Raw genomic sequence first — 17500 nt, 5'->3', positions numbered from 1 at the left:
TTTATAGATATTCTAAGGCTCACACCAGTAATGATGCAGATAACAAAATTGTTTGGTTGGTAACCTTGACACAATCTTATTAGTTAGTGGTGCAGCTTTAACCCAGTAGTTATTAGGTTAATAAAAGGTGGAAGAAAATGGAAGGGAATCATCTACTAATAAATTTGTCAAACCTCCACCCGTAACAGGCAGGTCAGTCCCTTAGTGAAGGATCGTCAGAGTGCGAAATGGAGAGAACAGAGGATGACATGGATGTCACCATAGAGGGTGAGGACGAAGAGGATGATGAGGATACAGGGGGGAACAATTCTACCTATGAGATCGACCTCGGCAATCTTACCGTTGAAGTAAGTTTTAGAGACCTGCTTCTGTTTAGTTTTGTAGATCACACTGCCTTTTTTTTAATGTTTGGCATTTGTGTCTAGAGGAATATTTACAATATCTGAATTGAGCACAAAGGAATATTGGTGAGAAACTGGCTCTTGAGCATGGATGCCAAGAGCAGGAATCAGGAATCTGAAAAAGAAAATGGCTTAGGCATATCACTTGAAACGTTATTCAAAACCTATGAATAAAAGAGCTATGAAGAGTTGTGCTCCTCCCCCTCACCCCCTCCCCTACCCCCAGGGTATTACATTAAATACTATTTTATTTCTGTTACAAGTGAAGACAAAGTTTCTGAATTGGGGAACGTTTTTTTAGGATCAGCAGTTTCTCCTCTTGTTGTTATTGACAATAATGATGAGGAAAACTGATTTTAAAAGGATGAACTAAATTACCAAATGCAATGATGAACAAGCAGGGTATAGTATGAAGCCCATTACGATGGGAGTGAGACTACTATAGTTTTGAAAAAGAAGCAACTCTTTCTTTGCTATTTTTTTATTTTGCTTATTACTAGAGAAATGTCCTGGGAAGCAGATTTTTTTTCTCAAGGTAAAGATGTACTGAAAAATAACTGATAGATAAATGGTAATTTGCTGTTTTTCAGATGTACTTATTTTGTTTGATTCAAGATATAGGTTTGGAGCTCTCAGTATACATCACCTTTGTTATTTCTGTTATCGTCATTACTTGTTTTATTTGTATATACTAACATGATTTCTTGTCTTGCCGTGCACCCTTCCTCAACAACTAAAAGGACACAGAGGATGAGCCTGTGAGTACAATCAGCACTAATGGGGTGGCTCCACAGGATGAACCACCCCTAATACTGGAGGAGGTTACAGCACCTGTGCCGTTGGTGACACCTACACAGGCTGCCAAGCTCATGGCTCAGGTGCAAGATAGTCACATTTCTGTCAAGTGAGTATAGGCTGTACAGGGGCTTCAGAGGTGTGTCTGTCTCTAGTGTGCCCTGATTTTAGTTTTGTGTGTACTTTTTGTTTTTTAGATTTAGCAGATTTGTCTGGTGCAGCTGGCCTTCAGCATGAACAAAAGTTATATTCTTAATCCTTTATACATGCTCAATATTATTAGGGTAGCATATGGCTAGGCTATAGTAATTGCATTAATTTATTTACTTGTCCATATGGTGGTTATTTGTTACTGATTACAAAAGGTACAAAGATGAATTATAAACATTTTAATCCTTAACCCACTCACGCCGGGTACATTTTGTAGCCAAAATTTTAAAAATCCGGGCAGCTACAAAATCGGCGGGCGGAGCTTCCCCGGAGTCTGTCCGCCCGCCCGGCCACGCGCCGCTTCTGCCTTGGAGCGCAGCCCCGAGACAGCATCGCACTGGCGGGCAGCCCGACATTGTTTATTTTTCCCCGTGTCTCATATATGTGACACCCGGGACGAATGGGTTAAAGAAAGAACATCCACTAGTTAGGCTTGTATAGGTGAAAGCACTGTGCAATTTTACCAATGTTGAAAAGGTATGAATGAGAACGAATATCTTCACAATACAAGAGATGTATTTGACCGGTTTCGATTATATCTTCGTCAGAAATACATGTATTTCTGACGAAGATATAATCGAAACCGGTCAAATACATCTCTTGTATTGTGAAGATATTCGTTCTCATTCATACCTTTCCACATTTGTCCACATGAATACGGTTCATTTACCAATGTTCCATAGGCTGTCAGATGATGATTGTGATGTCAATTTATATAATGTAAATATTGACCTGTCCAATCCAAAACGAAAATGTAACATTATGGACTGTTCCCAGACAGTTAACAATGATAACAAACGAAACGGGGGAGTGCAGGTATGGGATGATTGGTCGAATTAGAAAAGAGAGATAATAGCAAAGACAAAAGTGTCTGTGCAGCACAATTCTAGTCAACCCCATGCCACTCCTACCCCCAGCCTGCTGGCTTGTCCTCTCCCTTGTCTTTCTACTGGTGCCATGCCCTCCTCCACATTCAACACCTCATCTCCAGTTACATTAAATGTCCATAAATCAGCATTGGATAGAAAACAAAATCTTATCTGGAAATTTATGTTGACTAGAGAAAAGGAAGATGTCTGTTTTTGAGGAAAGTAAGCTGTTATAAATTTTTCATACCCTGAATATGGTGCTTGCAGTGCTCAAGGAATATAGCAAAATCTCTTTTTTGGACAAGCTATTGTTGCTGGTAACCCCATCAGTGAGGTGGTTTCAGGGCAAAGGTAGAAAGGCAGGTTAGCATGACAGATTCATTTAAGCAACATAGAAATTAACACCATTTCTATGTATCTGTTATTTACAAAAGTTTATTATGGGAGTGCTTAATCACATTGTGTTTCTAAGTAACACATGAGAAAATTGTGCTTTTTGAACAAGCAGTCAAGAATTTATTAGCTTTATAATTTTGATGTGTTATTTTTGAAACTATTTTTTGCACTTTGAAAATTACAGAAAATATAATGTTATAGTCACTTTGACTTTAGAAAAAAGTGTCAGAGTGTAACAGAATTACCAAAAATTATGTAGGAAGGAGCACATTCATTGCTGTTATTTTTTGGAACACTTATTTTTATGTAGTCAAAACAGTGTCACTGTTTTGTGTGTTTTGAAATTTGATAAACCTGTGTCTAAGGAGTTCTTTGTACACCATTTAAATATTCACAGGTTAAAGCTTGTGTCTCTTGAGTCTATATTATAATCTCTGGATTCGTTCAAGGTGAAAATTTGTGGATAACATCATGATGTCATCCACAAAATAAAATTGAGCTTTCATATTAATGCTATGTCAATATTCAAAATTCACATTATTCCCTATATTCAAAATCTTGAATCTGGAAATACAATTTTAGATAAATTAGAATAAATTTTAAAGAAATAAATATCAGTCTCCTTAAGGGTAACATAGATGAAAAGAGGTACTTATTCAAAATACTTTTTGTAATTATGCATAGTATATATGTCATATATTAATGTACTAAAGTGGAACAGTGAAACACACAATTTATGCAAGCAATGATACAGCTATGAAAAGACTACCCAAAGCACACACTGTAAAGTTTGCAAATATGAAGGGTCACCTGTGATGAAATTGGGCAGTCCGTGTAAACGCCAACAATTAACATGGGTTGCAGCTGGGTGTTTACCTTTTATAAAGGAAAATATATTGAATTGTATGTTCAACTGAACTGCTTCCAGCTTCAGGTTCGAGGAAAAGATCTTTACAAATGGCCAGAAACCTCCACTGATTTGTGGATCATGCCAGAAGGAAGGCCACTGCAAGGCAGACTGCCGGGAAGATGAGCTTCCCCCACTTGTGCGCCTGCCACCCATGAACAACCACTTCATTAACCAGCTCACAGCGATCTTTGAGCAACTTACGAGTATGTTTTGCTGCTCTCATGTTATATCTGAAATAAGAATTTTTTCTTCTGGTACATATTTATTGTTGTTAGTTTTTGCCTTGTTCACAAAATGAGCATTGTTAGTACTGGTATGTTCTGCATATCATGTTTTATCCTGATTTTTATGTAGTTGATGTCATATAGATAGGAAAATCTTGCCAATGATAATATCTCCTCTCTTACCTTCCCATCTGTAGAGGACTTTGAGCCCTCTGTTGAGGAAATTGAAGAACGTGACCGCATTGTTTCTGATCTTGAGGCCTACATCAAGCAGTCCTTCAGTGGTGTTCAGCTGAAGTTGTTTGGCTCATCTGCCAATGGCTTTGGTTTCCAGCGCTCTGACTTGGACATCTGCCTCACCTTCAAGGGGAATCCAGAGGGAAAGGTGAGATAAATGAGTGTGTGGCAAAGAGAGAAAGAGGAAAAGAAAAGAAGGATAAGAGAGAAGGATTAGAGGGCATTAGACTCCCCTCTGCATAGCCCCACAAATGGTTGCAGTAAACTATCACTGTGGCTATCATAGTAATCTTAGGCCCACTGGATGCGATATATTAATAGACTTTGCAAAATTGATATTATCTCCTATAGTTGAACAGAACTAATTCATACCAGGCATTTCCTGATTTTATAAATTGAGATGAATATATCTTAACCCCCTAGCACTGGTATATTTTAAAGCTGAAAATAATAGTTTCCGGACAGCTTCAAAATCGGCCGCAGCTCATGATGGAATCGGAGCACAAGCTCCAATCCAGTGTCACACCAGCGGGACGCCTGGCAATGTTTATTTTTCCAGGTGTCTCATACGTGGGACACCTGTCATAATGGGTTAAGTATTTGTATATTTTAAGCGTATTCCTTTCCAGTTAAATGAGCTCAAAGCTTGTACTCCTTCACTCCCCCAGGACATAGATCACATCCAGATAATTGAAGCTTTGGCAGACAAGTTGAAGAGATACCGCCAGTGTAACCATGTGTTTGCAATCACAACAGCCAAAGTTCCCATTGTGAAGTTTGCCATTCGTCGTGCCTGCCTTGAGGGGGACCTCTCTCTCTACAATACTCTTGCATTGCAAAATACGAAGCTCTTAGCAACCTATGCAAATATTGATCATAGGGTGAAGGTGGGTGTTTATGAAATTTTGGTTGATTCTTGGATGAATTAACATGCTGTGATAGATAGGTGGAAAATGTTCCATAGGGAAATAAAAGAAAAGAATAGAAAATAAGCAATAAAAATGTTATTTATATATTTTTCTCTCCTTTTCCTTCCCATTCTAGTGCCTTGGATATGCAATGAAGTATTTTGCTAAGTTGTGTGACATTGGTGATGCTTCAAGGGGATCCTTGTCCTCCTATGCGTACATCCTGATGGTGCTTCACTTCCTCCAGCAGGTCAAGCCTCCTGTCATTCCAGTGTTGCAGGAAGTAAGTAGATGAGGTTGTAATTCCAGCATTCATTCCAATTCTAACTGTCCATATAGGTTGATCTTTATTTATCCCCGTACTAGATATCTGGTTCTTTTACCAACCTGGCACTGATTTCAAAATTTAAGGTTTCACATGTTTAAACTCTGAAACTATCAGAGAAACTTGATGAACAAGACCAAGAGTGTTCTTAACACAGATCGTACAGTTTGTTTTGCAGGCTACTATAGTCAATGCTTGCCAGAGAAATATTGAATATTACAAGGATAATGTCACATTATCAAAAACCATATGAAGCTTGCTAAGAGGTACTTGTCCCTTAGTAGTATGACTGTATTGTAAGAAACAGCAGCTCAGAGGCCAGGATTAATTCTTAAATAATGAAAACTGGACTTAACTTCTGGATGTTTATTAATCCTTAGACCACACACAACATCAGTTGATGTTGAGTGGTAAGGGACTTTCAGTGTGCATATCATCATATATTTTTTCCCCACCATAAGTAAAAAGTTTGCACTTTTCCTTTGTGTAAACTAAAGGCCATTAGGCTTATCAGTGCCCACTTGTTCGTCATGCATATCAGCCTCATAGACTTGTTGTCTCCTTGGGCCATATTTTATTTAGCTGAACTAATTTGATATTAATCCAATGTCCAGACAAGGCTAACAAGAAGGAAACATATGCCTAGGGCTGAGGCCACACTGAACGTGATGTGATGTAAAGCGAGTTGCATTCTGTTGTGAAATAGTGTGGGAGGGGTGGCCACACTGGCCATGAGTGAGCACAGGACTTGCCAGGGTAACCAGGCATGATTCAACTATGTTAGTTTCGGTTATACGTCACAACACGCTCCTATAATAATTGTCATGATTATTGACATAATTATGGTAAATATGATTATCTATAATAAATATTGTATGCATCATGTGTATGTATATGTATGTATGTATATATCTATGTATGTATGTGTATATGTATATGTATGTATATCTTTATTTATGTATATATACATATATATATATATATATATATATATATATATATATATATATATATATATATATGTATGTATGTATATACACATATATATGTATATATACATATATATGTATATATACATATATATGTATATATACATATATATGTATATATATATATATGTATATATATATATATATATATATATATATATATATATATATATATATATATATATATATATATATATATATGTATGTATGTATATACACATATATATGTATATATACATATATATGTATATATACATATATATGTATGTATGTATATACACATATATATGTATATATACATATATATGTATATATATATGTATATATATATATATATATATATATATATATATATATATATTCATGTATATATTTATATATGTACTTATGTGTTTATATATGTGTATGTATAAATATATGTTTATATACATATGTATGTGTATATTTATGTATGTGTGTGTGTGTGTATACACATTTATATGTGATGCGAAGTTGCTGTCATGAGCTAATTCCAGGCTGGTGGAAAAAGCTCGCCAAAAGTGCACAAACCTCTTGGAGTGTGATTTGACTAATTTGGCAATTAGTAGGGGACTTATGCATTATTCCCATCAATAAACGAATGTGGAATGTAAGGTGTATTATCTGTAACTGGAAGAGTGCTGGCTACAGGGAGGACACCATTTCCATGTGCACCGTATTCTTGGCCGCTGTGACCAGAGTCGCAGTTTGTATTACGGAAAATTGAAAATTACGAAAATATGAGATATATGACACAAAACCAAATGTTCCATATTTTTTTCTACTACATAGAGAAGTGATATGGAGTCTGTGCAAGGAAAGTAAGCTATTAACATCAGGAGAAAGAAAATTAAAAGACAAATATGGACATTGGAAAATGGCAAAAAAGCTTAAAAACCTACACAAAATAACTTTGCAAAGGGGAGGCACAGAGTCTTGTCAATGCTCATGGGTGTTTGCACCGCTTCCCTGAGATATTGGTCCAGTTGTGTCATGGAAATCACAGTGCCAAAAATACAGGTATTAAATTACACGAGTAGTCAACATCTCAGGCATTATATATCTTATTTTTACAAAATAATAAGGTATATGACACAAATAACCAAATGTTCTATATTTTTTTTTCTTGCACAGAGTTATTTACTACATAGAGAGGTGATATGGAGTCTGTGCAAGGACAATAAGCTATTACCATCTGGATAAAACAAATCAAAAGACAAATATGGACATTGGAAAAAGCAAAAAAGCTTTAAACTTTGCAAAGGGGAGGCATAGTCCTATCACTGTTCATGGGTGTTAGCACGTACTTGGCCTATTCACTGTATACAGGCATTAGATTACGTAAGTAGCCAACATCCCCGGTGTGTGGCGCGTAGGCTGGGTGCATGCAAATTCCCATGAGCGGTGACAAGACTCTGTGCGTGCCCTTTGCTTAGTTATTCAATGTAAACTTTTTATCCTCTTTTTGCCATTTTCCAATGTCCATATTTGTCTTTTGATATGCTTTATCCAGATGGAAATAGATTATTTTTCTCGTACAGATTTTATATGTTAAATAACTTATCTTATTTTTTTGTAATTTCAAATTTTTGGAGTCGGCACTCTTCCAGTCTTGGCTTACCCACCTTACTTTCCACATTCATTTATTGGTGGGAATAATGCTAAAGCCAAATGAGTCAAATCACACTCCTAGAGGTTTGTGCACTTGTGGTCAGTCTTTTCCATAACCGTGACCTTCGCTCATGACGGCAAGTTTGCTTCACCCGGCCCTTGGCCATTTTACCCAGTAATAGCATGTTTATGTCACCTGGCCCTTGATCCAGATTTTTCCATTATGGGACTGTAATGTCATCCGGATTGTAGGGGATAAGTAACCCACTGCCCGTATTTTTGCCACCGTGATTTCTGTGACGTAACTGGATCCAATGAGTTGAAGAAAAAAACTCATATTACTTCAAAATTATAATATATTTATAGTGTTGTTATACATAAGATATTTCTTAATCAACACTGGATGTGCGGTATCAAACTTTTATGAACTCTCCGGTTAACTTTATTTGTTTATTTATTTTTTGCTTTTGTAGATGGCATTATCCTTTTGTTTTTTTTTCTATTATTTGATTTTGAAAGAAAATTTACCTTAGAATATTCCTGTCTTTTTCTTACAGCTGTATGACCACTCAAAGGCAGCACCAGAATACATGATTGATGGTTGGAATGCCTGGTTCTTTAGAGAAGCTAAAGGCAAGACATTGGTAAGTCTTGTTTTTTGAATTTCATCAGATTTTTCCTTCTTTCTGTGCTGTGTTGGATAATAAACTCATTTAAATCAGGCTTACTATACATGAAGTCTAAGTATATGGGTAAAGAAACAAATCTTTTAAGTTCTTATCTTCTTACCTGAACAGGCCCAAAACTGGAAAGATTATGGGAAGAACCGTGACTCAGTGGGGCAACTGTGGGTCTCGATGCTGAGATACTATACGGAGACATTTAACTGGAAGGAGCATGTGGTGACGATCCGCCAGTATGCTCCTTTGACCCGCTTACAAAAGCTGTGGAATTCAAGGTGCATTGCCATCGAAGACCCCTTCGACCTCAGTCACAATTTGGGGGCAGGCCTATCTAGGAAGAGTAAGTAGCATTGCATATTTTTTGTGTGACTTGAATATAGATAAAATGTGAATTAGGTTATAGCCCCACCAAATCTGGCACATGTGTTCTGCCTGGTGAAAACAGTTCTATCTATCTGAACAAATGTCCGTCTCTGATTTGGCCTCACTGAAATACACAGATGATGAATAACTCATGGAGGCAGTGTGCAAGCTTTTGCTCCTTGACTCATTGGTAAATAAATCAGAAGTGTTTGAGAATAAAAGACTTCAGAATATTATACACTTGTGAAAGTTTCAAGTAATCTTTAAGTTGCTATTTTAGGTTGAATGCAAAGGTGTCCAAAACAGCATGTTTATGATGCAAAGGACTTTAAATTATGTAATTAACGAGTTTTGAATGGTAAATTAAAAGTGGTTGATTTGTGAGATAGTAAGTAAATTGGACATGCTTGTAAATACCTCAAAATCAGAATGTTTTGTTCCTTGTGCCTGCAACCTGTAGGTCAGTGCTGTGCATGTAACCGATGGGGACACGCATACGCACGCACGCATTCACACACACGCACTCACTCACACGCATGCACTCACACATGCACTCACACATGCACTCACACATGCACGCATGCACCCACACATGCACAGACTCACATACGCATGCACAGACACATGCACTCACACATGCACTCACACACTCTTACACATGCACGCCTGCACCCACTCACTCTTACACATGCACGCCCGCACCCACACACTCTTACACATGCACACCCGCACCCACACACTTACACATGCACGCCTGCACCCACACATTCTTTCACATGTACGCCTGCACCCACACACTTACACATGCACACCACACACTCTTTTACACACACATTCTCACACACACTCACACACACACTCACACACACACTCACACACACACTCACACACACACACTCACACACACACACTCACACACACACACTCACACACACACACTCACACACACACTCACACACACACTCACACACACACACACACACTCACACACACACACACACACACACACACACACACACACACACTCACTCACACACACATACACACTCTTACACACACACACACTCACGCACACACAAACTCTCACACACACACACTCTCATATATATATATATATATATATATATATATATATATATATATATATATATATATATTTATATATATATATATTTATATATATATATATATATATATATATATATATATATATATATATATATATATATATATATATATATATATGTATATAAATGTATTATATATGTATGTATTATATATATAATGAAATATAATTTAATATATAATATGATATATGATATGATATATTATATAATATATACACATGTATATATGTATCCATGGACTTTGCTGTAAATGAGAACTAGCATGCTGACATCAGCTTGGTGCAGTGAAAGGCAGCTTAGAAAGGAACTGACTATTGTACTATATCATTCCACTGTTTAGTAAGCATGTTCCTCTATTACTTGTCCCATACATCTGCGTGGTTATGGGATCAACTTCGGATCTTTTCATTTTTAATTTATACGCTTATATATGGAAGTTCAAGTTTTATCAAAATGAAATACCTTACCAATTTCTCCTTTTTTCTTTTCCAGTGAATACATTCATCATGAAAGCACTTATTAGAGGGAGAGAGATATTTGGCACTCCAATTTCTACAACTCCCCCGGGCTACAGAGACCTTGTTGTGAGTTTTGTTTATTGATTGATGAATTGATTAATTTTATTGATGTGTGGATGGAATGTAGTAAATGTTTAATGTTTAGATAATACCAAAGATTATTTTTTTTTGTGTGAAAAAAGAAAAGAAAAAAGTAAACGGCCCAATTGAAAGAGGGAAGAATAATCCCCCAAAAGGCATAGAGCTGATGGAATATATGGGTATTGTTAACATGGATGAAGAGAGCCTAAAGTAATTCTTGGTTTTATTTTGTCTATCTTTTCTGCACAGGACTACCTCTTTGACGCCAAGCACTTCACAGATGGTGCCCCACCCAACGACCGTGGCTGTCGCTTCTGTGGCAAGATTGGGCATGTGCAGAAGGACTGCCCCAAGAAAAAGCTTACGATGGAGCGACGGGAGAAAAAGGAGCGGCAGAAGGGACGGAGGGAGATGCGTAAGGTGGTTGAGGAGGAGAAGCCAGAGACACCTGAGTTCCACCCAGCTGAGGATGCCAAGGCGATGCCCCAGAACACCCAGGAGGCAGCAGGAGGAACAGAGAAGACGGAAACAGGGTCTGGAAGAGGTGGTGGAGGAGGAGCAGCAGGAGGGACAGGAGGTGGAGGAGGAGGGGGACAAGGAGGGGGAGGAGGCAATCTCCACGTGGCTTCAAAGGCACTTGAAGGTATTTCCCACTTTAGCATTCCTGCCAGTATGATGAGTGAGCATAGCCAGAATTGGGACTCTTGGCCTGAGTACCGTAAGATTGGGGAGATGGTGCTGGGCATGAGGCGAAACTTAGTTGATAAGTATGACCAGGGGAAGACAGATCCAGATAGGGTGGCTTGCAAGTGGGATCCACCCATTCCAGATGCAGAGTATGTGTGGACCTTTAACTTGAACAAAGCAATTAGAAAGAGATCTCGTGGCTCAGTGTTGTGTGCTAAATCCTCGGCCTATACTGTTTATAGCTTGATTTTTGATATTTTAGAGCAGCACCTCAGTGATGGCTCTGTTCCAGATGTAAGTAACTGTCCAGATATTTTAGAAAAAGAAGCAGAAATGCCTACTAATATTGGCCAAAGCCTTTATGAGAAGATGAAGGAAGCGGTACAGGAGCGCAGAATGAAGAAGAAGGAAAGGATGAAGGTCCGATATAGGCGTGAGATGGCTGGACCAGGCTATCAAAGGGGACAGAAGTTTGATACAGGGAAGAAGGCTGTCAGTACTGGGGGGAAAGGCAGTAAGACCAAGGAAGTGAAAGGCAATCAAGGCATCCAAGAGGATAAAAATTTGAGTAAAGACAACAGCACAAACAGACATGGTAACAAAAAACATAGGTCTGTCAACAAAGCAAATCAAGGGGATGGTAAGGTATCCCTTAGTTCAAGTGATGATGAGAATGTTGGTGACCAAAACTTAGCCAGAAAGAGAGCTAGAAGGAAGAGAACCAACAAAAGCAAAAGCAGTGCTCCTAAAAACAGAGATGCACAAAGAATCAGTGACCAAAACCTTATCAAGGTTAAAGAAGGTGCTATCAAAAGTAAGCACATCCCCCCAAATGACTACCCTCAGAGAATCATAAACCTGGGTCCTGAGAAGGAAATAATCACCATCACAACAGTGTATCAGAGGGCCAGTACTAAACCCACAACTCATGATGGAGAAGGGTTTTAAGTGGGTATAACGTCAGCCTTCACACTCTGTGCTGAAATATTTTCAATATATTCTGAGCAGCAATTCTATATGGTGTTGCCATTGGTGCTACTGGTCATGAGAGGTGGAAGAGAAGAGAGTGAAATGGCAAGGGATGGTTGAAATATCTGGATTTTGCTAGGCTCTTGAACAGTGGTTCTCAGACTAGATTCCATAATATATAAATTTTGTATCTAAATTTTAAGTTGTTATTCCTCTGGTAAGTATATATTTGTCAATTGATTATTTAACCTGGGTATATTTTGTTTTAATCAGAAACTCTTTACTGTAAAGATAAATTTGTATGTGTGGGGGGGTTAAAGAAGAGGATGCCACAGAAAGGACTGAGAGTTTAGATTGCCATCACTTAGAAGAGTTTAGGAACCACTGTTCTAGAATATCAAATAGTTTGATTTGTAATGAAAAGAGAGGGCTTTTGGTGCAGGAAGAAATTGCCAGATAGTTTTTCTTTTCTATCGAGTTTTAATGATTCTCAACTATGTCACAATTCAGATAGAGAATTTAAGACCTAATTAGAAAGGTTTGTTTTTGAAAGCACATATTGCAGGGGAGAGTTGGCATTGTATTATTGTTTTTGTGGTAATTTTGTAGTGAATATGAACTGCACTGTGATGTGTCTGCAAACAGTCTGGGTTGTTTTAGCATCTAGCACCCACATTTTTTGTTATTCTTGTTTTTTAATCAGTATTGCTCAGTCATGGATTGATAGATTGTTAAGTATGTATTTGGTTAGCAAAAACATATTTGTCTTAAGTAGTGCCTTATTTGAGGACAATATTTACTATGATTGAAGTGTGGACAAAATTCCAAAAGTTGCAGAGGTTGCTAATTTTATTTTTACAAAATATTTGGTGATGTATTTGAATCATTTGATCCTTCATGTTGATGAGCAAAGAGGTTGTGTGTCTCACTAGAGGTGATTCGCTTTTACTTCACATAAATGGTTCAGTGAAATTTACCGAGTATGATTATCGTAGGTCTAGCAGGTATTTGGATTGCCTTTTATTTTTATTTATTCTTCCAAATCTCGGCATGAGATTGCTCTGCTATTTTTTTATTTCTTTCAGAAAGTTATTAACTGTGGCTACATCTTAGGGAAAAGTAATTTTTCAAATTTTGTTTCACAGACTTTTCATATCTTAATCAAAATTATATAAGCCTCATGTGTTATTCTGATAAAAAATCAGAGACTTTATTTTATTGAGATTTTTTTTGTCTGATATGTTTGCTAATGTTTTTATATGATTAGATAATATATAAAAATATATATATTACAGAACAACATATGATTTGTTTGTTACAAAATGTGGGAGTATATTTTATACTTTTATCCTATTATTATATTTGTAATGATTAAATGTCTATAGCCCAAAATTTAATCCATTGTCATCGATTGACTTATGATAACAACAATTCTGCAAAGAATGTGGTTGAATTCTAAGAATAAAATAAAAATATTTGAGATATCTTTGAATTAAAACCTTTGATTAAGAATAAAAACAGAAAAGAAAAGAAAAGAAAAGAACAGTTGGTGACTCTGGATTTGGCTATTATCTCACAATATTAATGATAAGGTCTTTCACTTTCAAATTCTAGGCTAATATTTTTCCAAATTTATTCTGATTTATTTATTTTACCAAAGTAATCTGTACTTCAAAGCTATGAGAAAACTAAATGAGATAATACCTATTCCAGATGTCGCAACTGCCTATCCTGCGAAGCAGACAACTGCCTCAAAAGAGAACCTCCCACACACACCAGCCTGCAGCACAGCAAAATCCACGTATAATAGCAAGCCCAATGCGGCTCCGAGCAATGGCAGTTCAAAGTCTGTGAGTGGCAAAGAGTCTGGGCTAGAGAGCTGCCGGCCAGGAGAGCCCACGGGGAACACTTCCAAGGCCGACACAAAATGTGCCTCCACAACTCTGAGCAACCTAGTTATGAGTGATGCAGCCATCATTGGAGGATCATCCGGAAACAAAGCGGGAAATGGCATGATCCCCAACCTTGGGTCTGGGGAGTGGGCGAGTGGGAAGGGCCGGGGGGCCACACCAGAGGAGAAGTTCAGTGGCATAGGAGCTCCACCTGGATTCCACCACCTTGGGCACAAAAGTCAAGGACGCCCCATCCTGGAACAGATCAACCAAGGGCTGGGGGGACTTGGCAGTCAAGGATCAGGACATGCTAACCCAATGGCCAAGAGCCAGGGACAGAAGGCAGGGGTTCCAGGAGGGCAGAATCTCCCCTCTAACACCATGCAACAGCATCAGCATCATGGTAAGAATCAACCACAGCTTCCTCACCAGCAGGCACAACAGTCTCAACAGCAACCACAAAAGCAGCAGCAACCTCCACAGAAACAGGTACAACAGTCGCAGCAGAAGCAACAGCCAGGGCAACAGCAACCACAGCAACAACAGCAGAATTACTGGGAGAGTTGGATTAACAATGCACCACCTCAGTCGGTCCAGACAACTTCCAAGCAGGCTGGGCAGCAGAAACAGAGTCAGGGCATCCCTGCACCTGCAGTAGCAGCTGCAACTTCCTCCCATAGCCAGGCCACGACCTCCCAATGCCAGCAGCCACAGCAGCAACAGTACTACTATAGTATAAGCCCTGCAGCATTATTTCATATGGCAAGTCAAGCAGCAGCAGGAGGGCAGGTCAGTGCAGTGTTGATGCCCAATACGAGTGAGAGTAGCACCAGCAGAACGCCTGGCATGTCCGTATCCACAGCAACTTCGGCAGGCAATGGAGGTACCCAGAACACTGGGGGTAGTGCAGCCCCACCACCAGGATTCTCTGCTCCGCTTCCTGTCAATTTCCAGAATCAGCAGCAAGTTGATGGCATAACATACAACAAAATGATGATGGGCTCTCACCTGTACAGAAGTCCATCTCAGTCGGAGGGGCAGCCTGTGATACCAAACTCTCAGTCATACATCACCCCTGTTGCTCAGTCCCTGAGTGCTCCTGTTGCTGGAGTGTATGCAGTCCAACAGGGGTCAGGGGGTGGCCAGTTCACAAACATGGCACCCCAGGTAGCCGCACACACTCCACATGGTTTCAGTGAGTCGAACCTGAACCAGCAGCAGGTCCCCTTTGACACCCGACACTTCCTCTCACAGCAGGTGGCACAGGGTCTTCATCAAGGCCTGCCTCAGGGAGTATCACAGGGTGTTCCCCAGGGGGTCCCTCAAGGGGTACCCCAAGGAGTTCCCCAGGGAGTCCCTCAAGGTCTCCAGGGGGCTCCACCACCACCACCTCCTGGACTAGCCTCTTCTGTACCTCAAGGCCTTAGTCAGAATGTGCCACAAGGTGTGCCTCAAGGATTACATCAGAGCATGTCAGCCGGAGTGCCACAGGTCAGCATGGGCTCAGCACTCTCAGGAGGCATGCAACCCATGCCGATGGGGCATCACCTGCAGCAGCACCATTACCCCCAGCCTGGCTTTCCTCAGCAGGGCTATCAGGTATGCTAATAACCTTTGCCATTCAGATTAGTTGTATTTTTTAAGATATATTAATAATTTTGTGTAATTGTGATAAAAAGTGACAGGCAAGGTTGATAGTGAGAAAGAGGACTATTTGGGGGGGGGGGATTAGGAATTTTAATCTCTGTCCCTCTTATTCTCACTTGACAGAGATTTAAAAGCTTAGTTTTGGGTGCGTTGTTTTGATTAGTTTGAGTTCTTTGTTGAAGAGGGTGATAATGAGGGTGTTTTCAGTCCTTGCTCGGAACTCGGTTAAGGATGTCAATGAATACAGTGGTTAGGGTCCGTCAGTTCCCTTTTTTATTTTAATTGTGTGTGTGTTTATGTTCTAGCTTTCCAGATTGTAAACTTTTAGTTTGTGAAATAATTTTATTTTGTCATGGTTCTCACTCTTATGTGAAAAGTAAGCAAAGATTTTTAAAATCAGACCATTCCCATCTTCATCACTCAAACTTAATGTCAAGAGTAACAGCCAGAAGGAAAAAATGTGAAATGAGATATTTGCATTTGAAATTTTACTTCTTAGTAGTTTCTCCAATCAGTATCTACATTAAAGCTGTTATTGTCAATGAAAATGAAAAATTAACATATTAGTTTTCGAGTTCATCAGAAGGTAAATAAATGTCTTTCTGCCTTTGCTCAGTTCATATTTTTGTACTGATAAATATATTACTATAAACATGTTTCATTCAGATATTTATGGCTTCTCTTTAATTTTGTCTTGTAGTCATGTTAAAGCTCTCCAAAATTTCACGTTCAAAATGAAAATCCACGTATCGCATGGAGAAATTTTCTGTCGGGGACAAACAATAAACCGCTACATGTTTCCTATACCTGGTAACGCTGTGTTATCTCAGGCTGCCAAAAACTACTGTTGTGCTGCAGCTAGTAGTCAGCACATAATCATTATATAGATGACATTTAATCAACATATAGTCTAATATGGGGGAAGCAACACAAAAATTGGACCTGTATCCTCCAGTAAAACACAATAACTACATGAGAGAGGAAAATGTAACTCATAAAATGAGTCTTCTGACCTCCAATGTGAAATAGGCTATAATTTGACTGATTTATGATGTATTGTTAAAAGGAATTTCAGCAACTAGTGACAATATATATGTAGCCATATCATTTATTATATATGACCATAAATTCTGAACATCGGTGTTTATAAAACAGAATTTCCAGCATTAAAATATGTTTCAAAATATGTATTCTCAAAATCACATTCTTGAAGATATATATATAATAAAATATTATATCTATTAATAGTATGACTTCCAGTATGTCAGTATTTTTATGATATTCATGAATAACGTATTTATTTTTAATTATGTTAACCATGAGTATTCTCATTACTATTATTTTTAGTGTCTATTATTTTCATAATATCATTATTACTACCATCTTCTCCTCCTCCCCTCTCCCCCCCTCCTTCTTCTCCTCCTCCTCCCCTCTCCCCCCTCCTTCTCCCCCCCTCCTTCTCCTCCCCTTCCCCCCTCCTTCTCCCCCCCTTCCCCCCTCCTCCTCCTCCCCCCTCCTCCTCCCCCCCTTCCCCCTCCTCCTCCTCCTCCTCCTCCTCCTCCTCCTCCTCCTCCTCTTCCCCCCTACTCCTCCTACCCCCTTCTCCTCCTTCCCCTTCCTCCTCCTACCCCCTACTCCTC

At 38.8% G+C, this 17500-nt stretch overlaps 1 protein-coding gene across 6 annotated transcripts in view; it reads left to right on the top strand.

Moving 5' to 3' along the window:
• LOC113806629 (terminal uridylyltransferase 7) overlaps nt 1–17500 on the top strand; it is a 100377-nt gene that overhangs the window by 39307 nt on the left and 43570 nt on the right. For 5 of the 6 annotated variants that reach the window (XR_011399149.1, XM_070131298.1, XM_070131297.1 and 2 more), the window contains 11 exons: nt 189–347; nt 1142–1305; nt 3600–3784; nt 4003–4190; nt 4711–4929; nt 5087–5233; nt 8451–8537; nt 8691–8916; nt 10559–10650; nt 10915–11308; nt 14035–15812. Coding sequence is in view for 5 of the 6 variants with exons in the window: in XM_070131298.1 (XP_069987399.1) it covers nt 189–347; nt 1142–1305; nt 3600–3784; nt 4003–4190; nt 4711–4929; nt 5087–5233; nt 8451–8537; nt 8691–8916; nt 10559–10650; nt 10915–11308; nt 14035–15812 (3639 nt within the window). In the remaining variant the exon portion in view is untranslated. The remainder of the gene's footprint in view (nt 1–188; nt 348–1141; nt 1306–3599; nt 3785–4002; nt 4191–4710; nt 4930–5086; nt 5234–8450; nt 8538–8690; nt 8917–10558; nt 10651–10914; nt 11309–14034; nt 15813–17500) is intronic. The other variant, XM_027357776.2, reaches the window with a different exon arrangement.

The sequence above is a fragment of the Penaeus vannamei genome, chromosome 16 (assembly GCF_042767895.1).
Source record: "Penaeus vannamei isolate JL-2024 chromosome 16, ASM4276789v1, whole genome shotgun sequence".
Classification (NCBI taxonomy): Eukaryota; Metazoa; Arthropoda; class Malacostraca; order Decapoda; family Penaeidae; genus Penaeus; species Penaeus vannamei.
The sequence above is the reverse complement of the archived record's forward strand: the minus strand, read 5'-3'. Positions and strand labels throughout refer to the sequence as shown.